The sequence below is a fragment of the Bactrocera neohumeralis genome, chromosome 4 (genome assembly GCF_024586455.1).
Source record: "Bactrocera neohumeralis isolate Rockhampton chromosome 4, APGP_CSIRO_Bneo_wtdbg2-racon-allhic-juicebox.fasta_v2, whole genome shotgun sequence".
Taxonomy (NCBI): Eukaryota; Metazoa; Arthropoda; class Insecta; order Diptera; family Tephritidae; genus Bactrocera; species Bactrocera neohumeralis.
The window spans coordinates 26,281,281-26,299,407 of record NC_065921.1 but is presented as its reverse complement, the minus strand read 5'-3'; the positions used below and the strand labels follow the sequence as shown (position 1 = coordinate 26,299,407).

General features: G+C 33.7%; 1 protein-coding gene across 4 annotated transcripts in view; it reads right to left on the bottom strand.

The window, feature by feature from the left end:
• Positions 1–11,638: 11,638 nt before the first annotated feature.
• LOC126755090 (glutaminase liver isoform, mitochondrial) overlaps positions 11,639–18,127 on the bottom strand; it is a 66,922-nt gene continuing 60,433 nt past the window's right edge. For all 4 annotated transcript variants that reach the window (XM_050467408.1, XM_050467409.1, XM_050467410.1 and 1 more), the window contains 5 exons: positions 16,385–16,642; positions 15,461–15,576; positions 15,097–15,377; positions 13,384–14,130; positions 11,639–12,543 (listed from right to left, as the gene is read on the bottom strand). In XM_050467408.1, coding sequence (XP_050323365.1) covers positions 12,421–12,543; positions 13,384–14,130; positions 15,097–15,377; positions 15,461–15,576; positions 16,385–16,642 — 1,525 coding nt within the window. In that variant the 3' untranslated portion in view covers positions 11,639–12,420. The remainder of the gene's footprint in view (positions 12,544–13,383; positions 14,131–15,096; positions 15,378–15,460; positions 15,577–16,384; positions 16,643–18,127) is intronic.

Sequence of the window (18,127 nt, the reverse complement as noted above, 5' to 3'; positions counted from 1 at the left end):
TTTTTTAATTGTTACTTAATTTTTTTAATTTGTAATAATTTTAAATTAATTTTTAAATTTTAAATTTCAAATTATTATTTTTTTATTTCTAATTATTATTTTTTTAATTAATTTTTTTCTTAATCTGTAATTAATTTTTATTTAATTTCATATTTTTATTTATTTTTTTTAATTAAATTTTTTCTTACTTTTTAATTAATTTTTTTTAATTTTTAATTAATTTTATAATTTTGATTTTTAATTAAATTTTTTCTTACTTTTTAATTATTTTTTTTAATTTTTAATTAATTGTTTTCTTAATTTTTAATAAATTTTTATTTTTAATTTTTAATTTTTTTATTTTATTTCCAATTAATTTTTTTTATTTGAATTATTTTTTTTAATTTAATTATTTTTTGTTTAATTTTATTAATTTTTTAATTTTTTTAAATTGCTTTTTTGTGTTAGTTTGCTGCAATTCCCGCCAACTAGTTATGACTTGTTATTGCACACAAATACACATAAAGTCCATCGAATTGTTGTGGTTTACAGTTAAAAGTATAACACAGACACACACATGTATCTCTACAGCTCCACTTGATGCATACAACAACTATTGTGTCATTTGGAGCGCAAGTGTATGACTCCTTTTTTCGGAGTAATTAGGAGCGTAACTGTAACTGTAGCAGCGTTTTGGGCGTTGGAGCGCGTTATTTTTCGGTATACGCTTGTTTTTATGGGTGCACCAATTTTTTTTTTCAGACGAAACAAATATTTTTAACACTTTTTTTAATTTTAAAATTTTTATTTACGAAATTTTTTATTCTTCTTTTTTTTGTATTATTTTCCCCTTTTCCCTTAATTTTTCTGTCAAAATGCCACAATAATTCGCTTGTATCTATTTGATTGCTGTGCCACGCCCACAAAAAACGCGACAACTCGCTCTGTGCTCAACAGCGAAAAGCGGCCACAAAGCAAACAGCATCAATAGTTAACCACAAAGCGTGTGAGTACACCGGAAACGGACGCGCGCCACCAACTCAACCCTCAAACGACGCACTCAGTTCTTTGCTACCGCCAGTGAACTGTTAGTTTTGACCCCAGTGCTTTACTGACACTGTAGTTTAGCGTGCTTGTTGTTGTTGCCTTCGGAAGTTGCGTGTCTCTACACCCCGTATGTATGTATTATGTAGTGGAAGCAGCAGCAACAACTCGGCACTGCATATGGACCTATCCCAAGCGTATCTTTAGTGCAGCATGCGCTCTCTATTTTGCCGGCATATGCTTCGCTAGTGCTCTATGACTCCGCGTTGACTCCTGCTCGCCGTAATTAACTTTTCACTTCACTACTTTAGCGGTAAATTAAGCGTCACACCACTTCCCTTGGCTATTTTCTATATTTTTATTTCCACACGCATGAAACGCACTTCACAATTTAAGCCGAAAAATCAACTGATCACCACTGCAATGTGCGTTCTGAGTACGCTTCACTCGCTTGGCATGCAAAGGAATTTTAATTCAATTCCCACAAATTTGAAATTCGACTATCGTTGCCGCATACGCACAAACGAACTGGCAAACATTCGTGTGTATAGACAATTGCTTCCAACAACATTCACTCTGGTATTTTTCCGCCTCTACGAAACGCGCACCCCAATTGCTTTCCTTCGACTGATGCGTGCATTCGCTCGTTCGCCGGTTCGCTCGTTGGCGGTTTGTGTTTGCTGTTGAGTGGCTGTGGCTCTTCATCGGCATGTACCGTACTATAGGTGGGTCTGTTGGAGCTTGAACAGCACAAACGAAGTTAACAGCGGCGATTTATGTTAATGTTCGGAGCAGCGTTGCCACTTTTAAAAGTTTTCTCATAACAGTTCGGCACTTCGGTTTTTCTTCATAACTTTTTAATCAAGAAAATCAAGTATATACAGATGGCGCAATTTAAAGTCGTTCTGCTAATGTTAAAGAAGTTTACATTTACATTAAAAAAACCGTTACGTTGTGGTAATTCAACTTGCAGATTCAACGAGCAGCTTTTTCTACTTATTTCTTTGATATGCAGCCTTCTGATTATTTTTCATTATGAAGAGATGGTGTGACTCTGGGTAAACACATTTCTTTTACTTACAATAGACTTATTTTGGAATTAAAGATATATAGGATTTTCAAAAAATTATTATTATTTTATAATTAAAGGCTAACAGCCTTAACAGCAATAGCTGTTTAGCAGCCATCTGTCAATTAAGTTTAACTCAACAAAGACACCTTTTTTTTAATCAGAAGACCTCCATTATTCAATTGATATAATGGTGAATATAACGTGAATATAATATTTTCTCCCTGTCTGAGCGTTCGGATCAGTCAGATCTAGCTCGTAAGACTTTGTAGCGCATATGCTTTTTCAAATCGGTCGACGATGGTCTTCGGAGACTATCATACGTATCCATTTGGAATTTAAACTGTTTTTACATTGCAAGAATCATGAACTTCGTATGGTTTTTGTTGAGTTTAGTTGAGGTTGAGCAGCCGATTTTAACAGGGATTCTACTTGGCCATAGAACCGGTTCATTGTGGTACCTAAAACTACTATATAATGGATCATAAGATCCTTACAAATCGATAAAGCGACTTGAGCCTGTCACAAGTGTCATATCTTTTGGTTCGTCGAAGGTAAGACTTTCAAGAGGATTCAGCCTCAGTCTTACAAAGGCTGTCTGCTTATATGCAGTTCACTCTGCACCATGCAACTTTGACAACCAGCGTTCAGTACGTTTTTTAGTTTTACCGCATGAATGCTTATTGCACAGTGTTAAGTATGAACCCTACAAATATGATAAGATGACCTTTTCAAAGAGTAAATAGTTTAGTAGTTCTCTTGAGTTCTACTATAGGCCGAAAAGTGGCAGTCGCAGAGGACCTGGTCGCTAAGAACATTTATCTTATGCTAGAAGGAAAGACGCCAAAGGACAACTTGTTCCCATTGGGATATGAACGGAGCAAGGGTGACCCCTCTAGCGAGCTTATTGGCTTTGCAGTTGCCGGCGATTCCGAGTTGATGATGATAGTTTGATGCTGTTTCTAGTGAGGAGAAACAGACATTCCTTTAGTTTTAGTTTTGAGCTCACAGTTAGCCTGATCAGTACTAGTATTACCGCTCTGCTGCCAGAAGCTAAAACTAACGGAGAATTCCTTACAGAAAAATCCCTGTCCAACCTTCCTACCTATAAAACATTGGAGTCTTATTTAAAAAATAGACGATTTGTGGTAAAAGTGGGAGATTTCATATCTGATGAACGACAGATAAGAGCTGGTGTACCCCAGGGCAGTGTTTTAGGCCCAACGCTATACATCATATATACAGCAGATCTTCCAACAGCTAATAATGTATTAACTTCAACTTTTGCGGATGACACAGCTATAGTGAGCCGTAACAAATGCCACATTTTAGCATCACGAATATTAGCGAAGAATTTAAGTTCTGTCGAAGAGTGGCTAGCGAACTGGCGTATAAACGTGAATGAACAGAAGTGTAAGCATATTACATTTTCGCTAAGACCAAAGATATGCCCGGCAGTAAAAATAAACAATATATTAGTACCCCAAGCGAACGAAGTAACATATCTTGTATTCACCTAATAGAAGGCTCACGTGGAGAAAACACATCTCTAGTAAAATAACTTTCATGAAGATTAGAGCTGCAAATTTAAATTGGCTTTTAAATAAAAACTCAAAACTTAGTCTAGACAACAAAGTGCTTTTGTATAATGCGGTCATAAAGCCGATTTGGATGTATGGCATTCAACTGTGGGGTACGACCTGTGCAACCAATATTGATATATTACAAAGGTTTCAATCAAAAATGCTTAGAACAATCACGTGTTCACCATGGTACATGCGTAACGAAAATATCCATAAAGACCTTGGTATCCCTATGGTTAAGAAAGAAGTAGAAGACAGCAGAATTAAATATATATCTAAACTCCGAGATCACCCAAACCCTCTGGCTAATGCTTTGGTACATTCCTGCGATCAAACACGACTTAAAAGAAGAGATATGCCAGCGTACTAAGGAGCGTATCACCAAAACCGCTCAATCACTTGCTTGAGCCTGTCTAGTTTTTAATTAGATTTAAGATTTTATAACTTATTGTTAGGCTTTAAGAAAAAGCAGATTCAATAAATAAAATAAAATTTTGGAAAAAAAAAAAAAAAAAAAAAAACCTTCCTACCTAGCTTTGACCCAAACGTGAAAAAACTAACTGCGTCTCTCCCCATCCCCATCGGCATATCCTTCGTTAGAATGTGAGCAGAGAAAAAGTCGCAACGAATGGCCTCTGGGATGCAGTGATTCTTATTTTCAGGAATGCAGAAGAAAGGGGAGTAAATTACGGCGTGTTCTTGTTCAGAACTATTCATATACCCAGCTTCCCTGAGCCTTAAGGCCCACTTTGCAGCAATACACCTTCACAGCTTCATTTCAAAATGCATAAGGCATTCTCTAAACAGAAAAATCATGCCTGTGAAATATAATTTAAGATTCTCAAACGCAATCCATGAAATTTCAGTAGCTAAAAAATACAATAATTTATTTCTTAGCATTTCGTTAGCAGTAGCAGAGAATGTAGCCATCTTAACAGTTTTATGTTATTTAACATAGCAGAATATTCCTCAGCAAATTTAAGCTGCATTAAGCTTCACAATAATCAAAAGCACTCAATAGCTTAAAATGGTAGCTGTCTGAGATAATTTTTAGTTACTACACAGCCGAAAATAATTTACTATAACAAGGGATTCGAGCGAAATCGCAAATGGCGCGTAGAAAGAACTAAAACTGACCATCGAAATTACGAAAAAAAGAAATAATTTGGTGACGGGGCCCCACCCCTCCCACTGAACGCACGTAAAACGGATAAAATTGTAAACTCCTTACTTCCTACACTTGAAATAGGAGCCGAGGAAACACGACCGACGACCAACGACGCACCCCTCTTTAACATCTAAGAGCTGTAACTGGCGAAAAAGAAATTTAAATAAAACAAATCACCTGGACCAAACGGCTTATCAGCAGAAGTACTGAATGTGCTACTTAGATTGTTTAATACCAAACTCAAAGTTAGCGTTCTCAGAAATTTGGAAAGGACGTATTAATTAGTTAAGAAAAAGGAGATCCAGACAGTCCATCAGCATACCGACCTCTTTGCATGCCTGACATGCCTTGTTATGTTCTAAGATACTTAGTTGGCTACACAGATGATATTGCTGCGATAATCACTGCGAGAGGCACTGAAGATGCGCTCAGTAGGTGAAACCAGCTGATGATCAGAGCATAAATGTGACGTGACGCGCGAGATCTCAAACTTACCAATGAAAAAACTGAGCTGGCATTACTAACAAAAAATCATATCCCGACTGTAATAGATATGAGGAGAACAACAGAGATTCTAAGGACACAAAAGGTTGTCAACTACCTGGGTGTAAGATTAGACTCCAGGCTTACCTCGTGTGCACAAATACAAGACGCTGTGAAAAATGCCTCTAAAATAATTTTTCAACTGAGAAAGTTGATGTCCAATATCGGACAACCGATACAGGAAAAATGGAGAGGAGAGAGCTATGTACAGACTCATTTAGGAAAAATAACCGACGGAAAGCTCTTGGGAGATTACAGGCCTTGAAGAAAAATAGGTCATGATAAAACTGCTTACTCCGTTTCATCTAATACCTAGAGAGGGTTAGTTAGAGATCTGTATTATGACGATTATATGGCCAACTTGATGCCAAATTGCCGAACAAAGGGTACCATTTGGTGTTTAAAGTAGACTTAAAGTAATTTTAGGAAAAAATTGAATAAACTGGGAACTAAAACACTAAACAACACTAATACAATTTTATACCCAGCAGGAGTTGTGCCGCTGGATTTGGGACCCACCATGTAAAAATGTAACTCCAATGAAAGTAGCAGGAAAGCCTCAGATATTGACTTACCCAAATGTTGACGATAACATCAAACTCACAGAGAAATCTTCTCTCGACCAACAAAAATTACACTTCATAAGTCTCTCATTACTCCCATCCTACTTATTATACAGCGCAGAAACATGGACGATGACGACCCGAGATGAGAAAGCATTTGCAGAATTCAAGAGAACTATCCTTCCCAATGTCTTTGGAGCCGTTCGCGTGAGCGATGAGTATCAAAGAAGAAGGATCCACGAACTGTCTGAGCTATACGGCAATATTGATATAGTTAAGCGATTCAACGAATCTGTTGGTTAAGCCATTCAAGGAAGTCGATGCTTCATCGATAACCTACTTCGACGCGAGATGCATGTGCACAGCGGAAGCAAGATTCCCACGCATCCTATAGAAAGACCATTTGCATAGCGACCTGTCTGAGTTTGAGATGTACAATTGTCGTCGCCTCTTAAATGATAGAGGTAACTGGCGAAGTTTCGTGTTCACCCAAGCCTTTATTATTGGATAATAATCGACCGAATAGACCACGTCCAGCACGCATTGAAGAAACTATAGCAGTCGTAGATCGAAGTCATAGATGAAGATCGTGGAAGTCGAATCGGCGGCGGTCGCAGCAATTCAGACTGACGTTTGGGACGTCCTGACGCCGTTTACTTTGAGATTTTAAATTGAAAGCGTACAAAATACAGTTTGTGCAAGAACTGAAGCCGCTCGGCCTTCCCAAGCGACATCGCTTCATTCTAGGGGCGCTTGAAAAGTTCAGTGATATGCCCATTTCTGGCTCAATAGGTATGTAAACAAGCAAAACTGCTGCATTTGGGACCAAGAGCAACCTGAGGTGATTCAAGAGCCATTTCATCCAGATAAACAACGGTTTGATGTGGTTTGTGGGCCCGTGGAATCCTCGTTCCATATTTCTTCAAAAATGATGCCGATGGGAACGTAACCGTCATTGACGACCGTTTTCGCCATGATAACCGACTATTTGATGCCTGAAATTGAAGCTTGTGATCTCGGCGCCATTTGGTTTAAACTTCACTTCATACACATCGCATCAATCAATGGATTTATTGAGATGACTTCGCTGAGTAGATAATTTCACGTTTTGAGCCGGTCATTTGGCCAACAAGATTGTGGGATATTACACCGTTAGACTTTTTCCTGTAGGGATATGTAAAGTCTGAAGTCTATGCGGACAATGCCGCCTCGATTCAGGCCTTGAAGCAAAACATCACGCGTGTCATTTGCCAGTTACCAGTCGAAATGCTCGAACGAGGAATCAAAAATTGGACTCAACGGACGGATCGTCGGACCAACAGTTGAAAGAGATAATCTTCAAAAAATAAATGCCAAAGAATGATCTTTCAAATGATAGTAAATATTCCCCATTAAATTTGAAGTTTCTGTGGTTTTACTATAAAAGGTAGGGAACCTCGAAATTGGTCACCTTTTACATAACTGATTAGCATGATTAGTTGAGTCCATTTATTTTTACATTTTTTATTCCATTCTTCTGAATGATCTAAATCAAATTCTTGTGAGAATACTTTGTAGTTGTGAAGCCGATAGCTTCGGTCCAACCGAAGTTGGTTTTTTTCTTATTTTAATAAAACTTCGCCAAACTTTTCTTTCATTTTGTGTTGTTTGTGTATAACACACTTTATTTTATTTAATACACATACACATTGTAAATATATTTTGAATAAGTATTTAATGCACAAGTACAGCATAATCATACAGTTGTAAAAGCATTGCTGCACTCATACATAATTCCTTGATTAAATGTTGCAAGCAGCTGAACTACAAACAGCACTCACATCTATGGAATTTTGAAAAAACAACTTATTTGACTTTCCTAGGTTTTCCACTGAACTCATTTAATTTAATATCTTTAAGAGAAAATTAAATTTCTAAATCGATTAAAGGCAGCTGGTGCCTTAAAAGACAGTTTTGTGTGGAAATTGTTGAAAATTCCTTGAGAAGCACGCCATTTAGCGCTACAACGTATAAACAAACTAAATTGAGTTATGTTGTTTTGTCCAAATTCCACATTGCATTTGTAGCCAGCATTTTCACTTGCCGCTAATACAATTAACTTGCTTAACAATAAATTAAAATCTCGAAAAAACAGTTATATGTATGTATGTATATTTTAAACTTGTTCACAAAACTTCAATATGTTTTCAACTTTTATTTATATGTTTTAATAATTTTGCATAATTTTTAGGTAGGTATTTCGTTCAGTATTTCTTGCAGTGTGCTGAGGCAGGTTTGGAAACAGCATTGGTATGCTTCAACAATAAATTTTTAATTTTTTTAAACAAAATGTTTCATATACTTTATAATTTTAATTTAAATGTGCTTGCTTTAACTAAATATAAGTACATAGCTGACTATTTACTACATAGCAATTACATAAGTCGAATGTTATTGAAGTCTAGTAGAAACCGAGCAAACTAATCACAGCTAAACTTTTGTGTTTAATAGATAATAAAATAATATTTTTTTGTTGTAGTTTTATTTTTTTTGCTGGAATTTTTTTTTGTTGTAGTTTTATTTTATTTTTGTGTTTTTATTTATTTTTTGTGTTTTTAATTTATTTATTTTATATATCATTTTTTTTTTGGAAAACTTATCGTCTAAAAGTTTACAAACTGATGTCATTACAAAACACATTTATACATAAATAAGTACATATACATATATATTTCTTAAGTTCTTTTTCTTGATTTTGATAAGTTATAAACATTTTGCTACTTGGACATTTATTTACTGGCTCTATATAATTGACAAATATACGATTTCCTTTCAAATGGCTTAAAATGGCTTCAGTGTGTAATCAAACGTTTTGCACGCATAATTTTTTCTAAATCATTACTTTTGCATTGATTGCTTTTGCAGTCATCATTTCTTAATGCAAAACTGCAAACGAAAAAATAATTAAAATTTCAATGTCATAAAAGCAGCTGTGCGTTGGTTTTAACTAAAATTGTCATAAGTACTGAAATATTCTTTTTAAATGGTACATAATTTTTATTTATTTTTTTCAGTTTAGTTTTTCTTTAAGAAAATTCACATTTTACTTCACATAAAATGCAGCAAGTCGAATATTATTGTCATTTAGTTGTTTAGTTAGGTGTCAACGTTGTCAATCGTAAGTGTGTTGTTGTGGAGTAATGTGGTTTTAAGTATTTTTTAAGAGACGTTTTTTTTTTTAATTAATTAAACTTAATTTTAATTTTTTAACTTTTATTAAGTTTTATTAATTTTTTACATTTTATCAAAATTAAATTTAATTAACATTTTTTTGATTGATTAAATTTAAATTTAATTTTTTAATTTTTATTAATTTTATAAATTTAATTTTAATTTTTAATTTAAAAAATTAATAAAAATAAAAATTTAAATTAAATTAAGTTAAATTAAATTTAAATTAATTTAAAGTGATTAAATTTAATTTTAATTAAAAAAATTAAAAATACAATTATTAAAATAAAATTACAATTAAATTTCATTTGAAATTTTAATTTAAAAAATTAATAAAAATTAAAATTAAATTTAAAAAATTTATAAATATAATATAAATTTATTAATTTAAAAAATTTATAAATTTAAATTTAATTTAAGAAAATTTTAAAAAACAATTATTTAAATAAAATTTTTAATTTTTATTAATTTTTTAAATTAAAAATTAAAATGAAATTTAATTAACTAAAAAAATGTTAATTAAAAATTTAATTGAAATTTAATTTTAATTTATTTAAATAATGGGTTTATTTTTTAATTAAAATTAAAATGAAATTTATTAATAAAAAAATGTTAATTAAAAATTTTTGAAATTAAATTTAATTTTATTTTAAAATTTAAATTTTTAATTTAAAAAATTTAAAAATTAAAATTAAATTTTTAAATTTTTTAATTTATAAATTAAAATTAAATTTAATTAACTAAAAAAATGTTAAATAAAAATTCAAATGAAATTTAATTGTAATTTTATTTTAATAATTTTTTTTAATTCTTTTTTAATTAATATTAAATTTAATCACTTTAAATTAAATAAGATTCAATTTTACTTAAAAAAATTATTAATAATTGAATTAACAAAATTTAAATTTAATTAAAAAAAAATGTATGATGTTTAAGTAGATACCTCAGACCTTTAATTTTTTTTTTATTTTTAATTTTCAAGTGATTTTTTTTTTAATAACACATATTTCTTGAACTTTTCAATGTCATGCTGTTTTCTATTTAATAGAGTTACAGGAGCTAAAATTTTGTACGCATATCATTTAAATGCAAACAAGATTTTGTGATTAATTTTTGTAATTACTTTTCATAACCGTACAACATGTTGAATAGTGTAGTATATTTATATGAATTTCATTTAATTAATTATTTTTTAATTTTTATTTGATTAAAAAAATTATAAAGATATTTAATTAATTAAATTTTTAATTTATGAATTGTTTTATTAAAAAATATGTAATAATTTAATTCAAAAATTAAATAACTTAATTAATTAAAAAAAAAAACTATTTTTATACATATATATTTTTTTAAGTCTTGAAAATTTTAGTGAAACAGCACTTTTTATTGGAATAAATATGAGGTTAAAAATAAATTTTTTAAATCAATTACTTAATTTTTTTAATTAACGGCTATTAATTAATTAATTTTAAAAATTAAATTAATTTGTTTAATTAACGGCAATTAATTAGCTAAGTTCAAAAAATATAATTATTTTTATGAATAAAAAAATCTAGTTTTGAACAAAAAAATATAAAAGGTATTAATTAAATAAGAAAAATAATATTTTCCAAATATTTTCTTTCCATTTTGAAATTTTTGAAGAAACAAAATTTTGATTATAGAAATAGCAGTTTGAAAATTAGATGTTTAAATTAAAAGATGTTAAATCAATTTAAAAATTAAAAAAAAAAATTAAATTATTTTAATTCATCAAGCAGTTTCAAATATTTTTTTCAATGTTCTGAAAATTTTAACGAAACAACATTTTTATTGGAATAACTGTCAGGTAAAAAATTTAAAAAATCATATTATTATTGTTAATTAACAAAATTACTTCTAAATAAAAAATTTCAAAAATTATTTGAATTAATTGAAAAATTATATTTTCCAAATAATTTTTCTCCGTTTTGAAATTCTGGATGAAACAACATTTTGCCTTTTAAAATAAAAGTTTTTAAAAATTAACTATTAATTAAGTAGTTTGAGTTAACTAAAATAATTAATTTAAAAAAGCTCAACATTCTAGATGTTTTTTTAATTAAAGAAAATATTTTTAAATTATATTTTTATTTTATTAAACTTTATTGTATATTTAATTATTACAAAAATATTTTTTTATTTCCATTATTATTTTGATAAAAAAAAAAAATATTTCAAATAATTTTATAGCCAAAATTAAATTTTTTTTAATATTTTGCTGAATTCAACATGTTGCACGGTGTGCATTTTTTCAACTTAAATTTTTCCTTTCTACTTTCTGTTTTTGGTTTGAAATCACTTTTTACTTTCGTCTACAATTTTAAAACCACAGAATCCACCATTTTCTCACTTTAAGGAGTTTGAATTTTTCAAAATTATTTTTAATTTTTTTTTTGTTTTTTAATTTTTTGAAATTATTTTCGAAAACTTTTTTAATATTTTTCAAAATTTGTTCGTCTTAATTTGTTTATAGTTTCAGCATGGTACATATGAATATTTTTCAACTATAATTTATAGGAAACTTTAGCCGTCTCTGCACTAATGTATTTATTATTTGTCAAACATTAAGATAGTCTATCGTAATTACTCACATAAAAGCTGAGTGATTTTCGCATATTTTAACAAAAGTGTGATATAAATATTTAAGAACTTTTCTTTCTTTTAAAGTATGCTCAAAAAATCTACACAATTACTTCCAAACATACATTTTTTATGCATATTCGCACAACTCGCGCTTTAAAATAGCTCACAATCGAGTGCAACTCAATTTGCCACTCAATAATCACTCCCGAAACGCTCATAATATTGAGACTATGTGAATAAACTAAAAGCATTATGCATGTAAATACTTATGGGTCAATATTTTAACACAAATCTGTACTTATTCGCTACATACAAACATATATGCCATCATAACGGCTGTCCATTTATGTAGTTGTGAGATGCTGAGGACCTAAAACTACAACTAAAGTACTAAACTAAAATTAAGTATAGTAAATAAATGAATTATTTTAAAATATGCATAATGCAGCGTAGAAGATTTGCAGTGTCTGCCGAACGGACGTCGGAACTTTTTCTTGTTTTTTTTTGGTATATATGCTTACATTTCGTAAGAGATTCTCCAGGAATCATGTCAAATCATTGTCTTAAGTATGTGTATGTAGGTATTTGTGATGCGAATTGATGGGTGCTAAGTCTATAGGTGTGTGTGTTTGTGTGCGTGATGTACATATGTTGAGTTTAGAAACCAGGTTTGGTATTATCATCGATACCGCTGCTGCTGCCTGTATCCGACGGTATGGGACTAGCAGTGGCGCTGCGATCGTATTCGGAGCTAATGCTCTGATTGGAAGTAATTATTTCCTACAAACGGCAAATGATTAATATTTCAATCAAACAACGATATACATAAAACGGAAACTTAAACCGAGCTTAATTCGAAAATACAACAAAACAATAAAAACAGATTTGAAACTTATGCTAAGCACACAGTGGATCGGATATTTTATTGTCAACAACTGATGAGATTGAAGCAAGCAATTGAAAAAAACGGCCAAAACTGATCAACAGAAAGGGCTTCGTCTTCCATCAGGACCACGCTAGACCACAAATATTTTTGATTACTCGCCAAAAACTGGGGAGCTTTGGCTGGGAAGTTTTGATGCATCCGCCATATAGCCCCGACCTTGCATCATCGGACTTTTATTTGTTTCGGTCAATGCAGAACTTCCTTAAGAAGTAAAGTTGGCTTCAAGTGAAACCTGTGAGAATTAGTTGTCACAGTTCTTCGACGAGAAACCTGAAAAGTTTTACACTGATGGAATAATGTCTCTCAAGGAAAAATGGCAAAAAGAGGTCGCCCAAAATGGTACATATTTGGTTCATTAATGTTCAATAAAAATATAAAAAAGATTTAAGTTTGATCAGAAATACGAAAGACTTTTTCGACTACCCTTTACTTTTACATAAAACCTTCCTGAATATAAGAGCAGTCTTTTTCCGTTCCAAAACTGATGTTTGAATCGCATAAATTCCCGATGGCTTATTGTCAGAGAACCGGTCGGAAGGTTAGCTAACAGTTTAAATTATTTATTAATCAGCTTAATCATATTATTCGCTCCAGTTTCACGATCAAAAATCTCCCCAATCCAATGTGTACTCAGCCTGAGCTATCAAATAACTGTCGCACAACAAAACACTCACCTCATCCGCTTCGGTATTTTTAATAACCGCTTCAGGTGTGTGAGCATCGGCCGCTTCAGCCTTCTCTGCCCACTCTTTCAGATAGTCCACAATGGCATGATGTCCGAAATTTTCCGCTTCATCAACCGGTAAATTACCCCAACGATCCTTTGGATTATGTGGCACTTGACAGTGCTCCAATAAAAATTTCACACAGTCCAAATGACCTTCGGAGGCGGCTAAATGTAGCGCCGTTCGACCATCATAATCAGCCAATGTGATATCCATGCCGGAGAGTCGATGACGTCTCAATGCCGTCACATCACCGCTGGCCGCTGAGAAGAGCAAATTCACAATTGACAGTCCTTTGGTCTCGTAACGATGTTTACGTGGATCTTTCTTGTCCGATGCATGTTTGAGATTATCATAGCGATGGAAATTGAAGGCGCTCACCAATTCTTCACAGAATTGTACACCACGCACACTATTGCCCAATTTGTCGAGCGGTGGTGACCATGTGAATATGCCCATTACATTTGGTATGACCAACATCATGCCACCGGAGACACCCGATTTGGCTGGTAGGCCAACTTTGAAGGCGAACTGACCGGAGTAGTCATAGGTGCCGCACGAATGCATTATGGAGAGTACATCGCGTACGACTTCGGGACGCAATACTTTCTCTTCGGTGGTGGGACAAATGCCACCATTAGCTAGTGTCGCGGCAATCACAGACATGGCCTCGCAGGTGGTCTCCATGGAGCAGCACTGTGGGAGAGGAAATGAAAGTTTTATTGAAATGAAATAAGTGTGAAAAAGAGAAGAGTTCTAGTTTTTAAATAGATCGAAATGCCAATCCTGAAAATTAATAGATTTCAATACCGAGTGCAATCCCGAAAGTTAGCATTTCGAGAATTGTCTGATGAACCTAATGAATATGCAAATTGCTAAAAAATCAAACAAAAAATTTATAGATTTCAATCCCGAGCGGAATCCCGAAATATAAAATTTCGAAATTTCGGGATTAAAAAGCGCAATCAATAGCATTTATTTCTAAGCTAATGAATAAAAGTTGTTATTTTTCCAGGAGGAAAATTTTTATCCATATTTTTATTCTGGAAACTCAATACCGAAACCATTCGCAAATTTTTAACAATCCCGAAAAATCGGGATTTTTAATTTTTATATTGCAATTTCAAGGATTTGATTTTTATGAAACTTTAAGCATTTTTTAGAAATTACCAAATTTATTTTAGCTTAAAATATTAAAAAAAAATTAAATTTTTGATTTCAAAATTTGTATTTATAAACAAAAACTATAAACAATTTTTTTCAAATCTTAGAAACTCAATCCCGAAACCACTCTCGAAAATTCGGGATTCGAAATTTTTTTATTGCAATTTCAAGAATTTGATTTTTATGAAGCAAATGAGCTTTAAACACAAAACTTTTCAGAAATACCGAAGTATATTTTATTTCAAAGTAAAAAAAATAAATTTTTGTATTAAAAACTTTTATAAATACATTTGTTTTCATACATAAAAAAAAAATTTAAACAAATAATTTTTTCAAGCCGTAGAAACTCACTCCCGAAGCCATTTTTCACAATCCCGAAAATTCTGGTTTCGAAATTTTTTTTTATTGCAATGTCAAAAATTAAATTTTTATAAAACTGATAAGCTTCAAACACAAAAAAAATAATCTTTTAAATTTTTTTCTAATAACCGAACTCACCTGGAAGTAGAAGTCCATGACCTCTTTGAGATTCGTGCGCTTCGGATAGCATTTATTCTCACGCATATAAAAGCCCAAAGCATAATTACGATCGGCTGCCTCGCGTTCCGACAGGAACACGGCATTATTAAAGCCGATATTCTCCCCGCCCGACAGGCGTTTAAACCACTGCAGTGTGTAATCGAATTTCTCAGCTGCCGTCATATCGGGTTTGATCAAAGCCTGCAGCAGTGAACAGGTTAGAATGGCGCCCGCATTGATCATAGGATTGTGTGGCTTGTCTAAAGTGAAATAAAATCGAATTTAATAACAAAAACAAATCAATAAAACAAATTTCACACAAACTAGACCTCCGCACACTTACTGTTATGATCCAACACCAATTCGTTGAAATTGCGGCCACTTGGCTCTTGGCCCACATACGAATGCACCACCTTCGGTCCCAGCTTCTCCAAGGCGATGGCGTACGTCAACGGTTTGCTGGAAACACAAATTGTGCAGTGATTTAAATCGATTGAAACAATTACGAACCTTTACATTCTCTCTCATTTTTTTTCGAACAATGCAACAAATAAACACAAACAACACAAAATGAGTGAGGCACAGTCTCGTGAAGGTGGAACATAGATATGTAGATGATTCACAATGGCAACGACAACAACGTGGACTAGCAGGCACACCGGCAGCCGCAGGGTAACTAGGTGGTCGTAAGAAACTTCAAGCCAACGTCCGAAGAGCCGCACACTCAACGCCGCGTGCAGTGGCTTAAGTCCACGACGGACACGCTGTTCAATAGACAACCATAATGAAAACGCAATTTACCGCTTGATTACTTGGAATACGCGCACAACACGCTCACGCCAAGCTGGGTAGCGAGCGCGCTCTGAAAGAAGTGTAATTAATTCGTGGAACATTTGCAAATGAAGTGTATATTTATAAGTATGTATGTACGTCGGCCGGTACTCGTAGGCAAGTATGCATGTGGGTCAGCTTGCAGTGCACACTTCGCGCATCATCACCCAACACCGGGAAGTACCGGTCACACAGCGCCAAACATGTTCCGTTGCGCGTCATTGTCCGCTTGCTGAAGCTATACGGCAGCGTTACGGTTGCGATTGCGGGTACGGGGTGCATATTGGGTATGAACTGGTTATGTGTATGAAGCGCAATGAGCAACACGTGCTCACACACACACACACACAGATGATTGTATGTATGTGATTATTTTCGAAACACAGTTTGTGATTTTTTTTTTCTCGTTCTCATTCATTTCTATTGACAAATTTACCTGCAACTCTGCAAAGTGAACGGTATATCTACATCGCCAATGGAGTAGCGTTGGCCGTCGATCGTACAGATGCTAACGCCCCACGAATCGGAACTGTAGCGCGCCAATTGCGGTATGTAGTTGGCGACGGCGCCATCGGCATTCGTCTTACATTTCCAATAGATATCCTCGACATCCTTAACGAAGCTCACAAAATCGGGTATGATGAATTGTTGACGGAAAGCCTTGGCGATCAAGACGATGTTCTGTGCCACAACGCTGTAAAGAGAGAGAGAAATAGAAAAATAGAGTTGAGAGAATACAAAAAGTCGTTTCCAAAATATTAAATAACGATAATTTCTCGAGAATGTAAGGGAGTTGTCATTAGTGCTCTGGATAGGTTTGAGATTGAAGCGAACCTCAAGCATCTCATCTATGGTCTTCTCAGGGGCAGAACCGTCGTGGTGGAGTGGGGCAGTGCAAAGCACTACGAAAGGTCAATAGAGTCACACCGCAGCGTGTGGTTCTGCCTCCGTTATTCTGGGTCTTAGGGATAAATTGAAAGTACTCGAGGAACGAGGCTGTCGGGTGATAGCTTACGCAGATGATGTTGCTCTCAAGGCTAAAGCGAAATTCCTGAATACCGTCTATGAGTTAACGCAAGGGTATCTCAATATGGTAGCTTGAGGATAGGAACGGCTTTGCTGTCAATCCGAATAAAACTGAATTTGCTTTATTTACGAAGTGGTCCAAAATCTCGCAGGAACCCGTTCCTTCATTGAGGGGTTCTCAACTTCACCCTGTTGACAAGGCCAAATACTTGGGCCTCATTCTTGATAAAAAATTATCGTGGAATCCAATGTTGAGGAGAGGATGAAGAAAACACTGGTTTCCCTATACCGCTATAAAGGAGCTGATGGTAAATGGTGGCATCTTTTAGTAAAAAAATGTGACTTGGCTTTACGAAACCGTCGTTAAGCAAATACTATTCTATGGTGTATTTATCTGGTGGAGGGCTACACTCGCTAAACAGCTGGAACATGTTCAACGAGCGACTCTCATTGTCATTAGCGGTGCACTACATACAACGCCAACGATGGCACTTAATGCCATTGTACACATAGCAACCGGAACTCCGTGAAGCAAGACACTTTAAGTACCAGAGTAGGACTTTCGATTGCATCTTTTATAACTTGGACCACTGCGCCACGGAATCTACTCCCAGCGGCTTCTTCTCTACACACATACCTCTGAGAGATATGTGGATGGGGTGGAGTGCTTTTTCACGGATAGATCGAAACTCCAGTAGAGGGTTTGAGAGGGAATCTTCTGCCGATAGCTCTCAATCAACTCTTGTATCTGACTGCTAGACACTGTAGTGTTTTTCAAGCAGAAAGGCAGATTGTATTTTAACGAGGCTTCTTTTTGGGTGGTAAGCATCCACTCCGATAGCTACTAACAGGAAGTTTTCGAAAAACTGGTAAGACTTCCTGAATATTCATTGACTTCCAAAGATTTAGCTTAAAAATTGTGGTCCTACGGGTAGGAAGACAGCTATTTGAGCTGTATGGAATCTTAAAAAATTATCGAATATCAGTTTAAGGGCCCTTAAAAATGCCATCTATTTCATTTTGGCCTGCAAAGACTAGTCATAAAAGCTCTCAGCTGTACGTTGGAAACTTGTCTCTTCAGTTGGCCAATAAAATACAAAATACAGTACAGTGTGCTATAAAATAGAAAGCTCTAGGGTCAAAAACCTTTTTC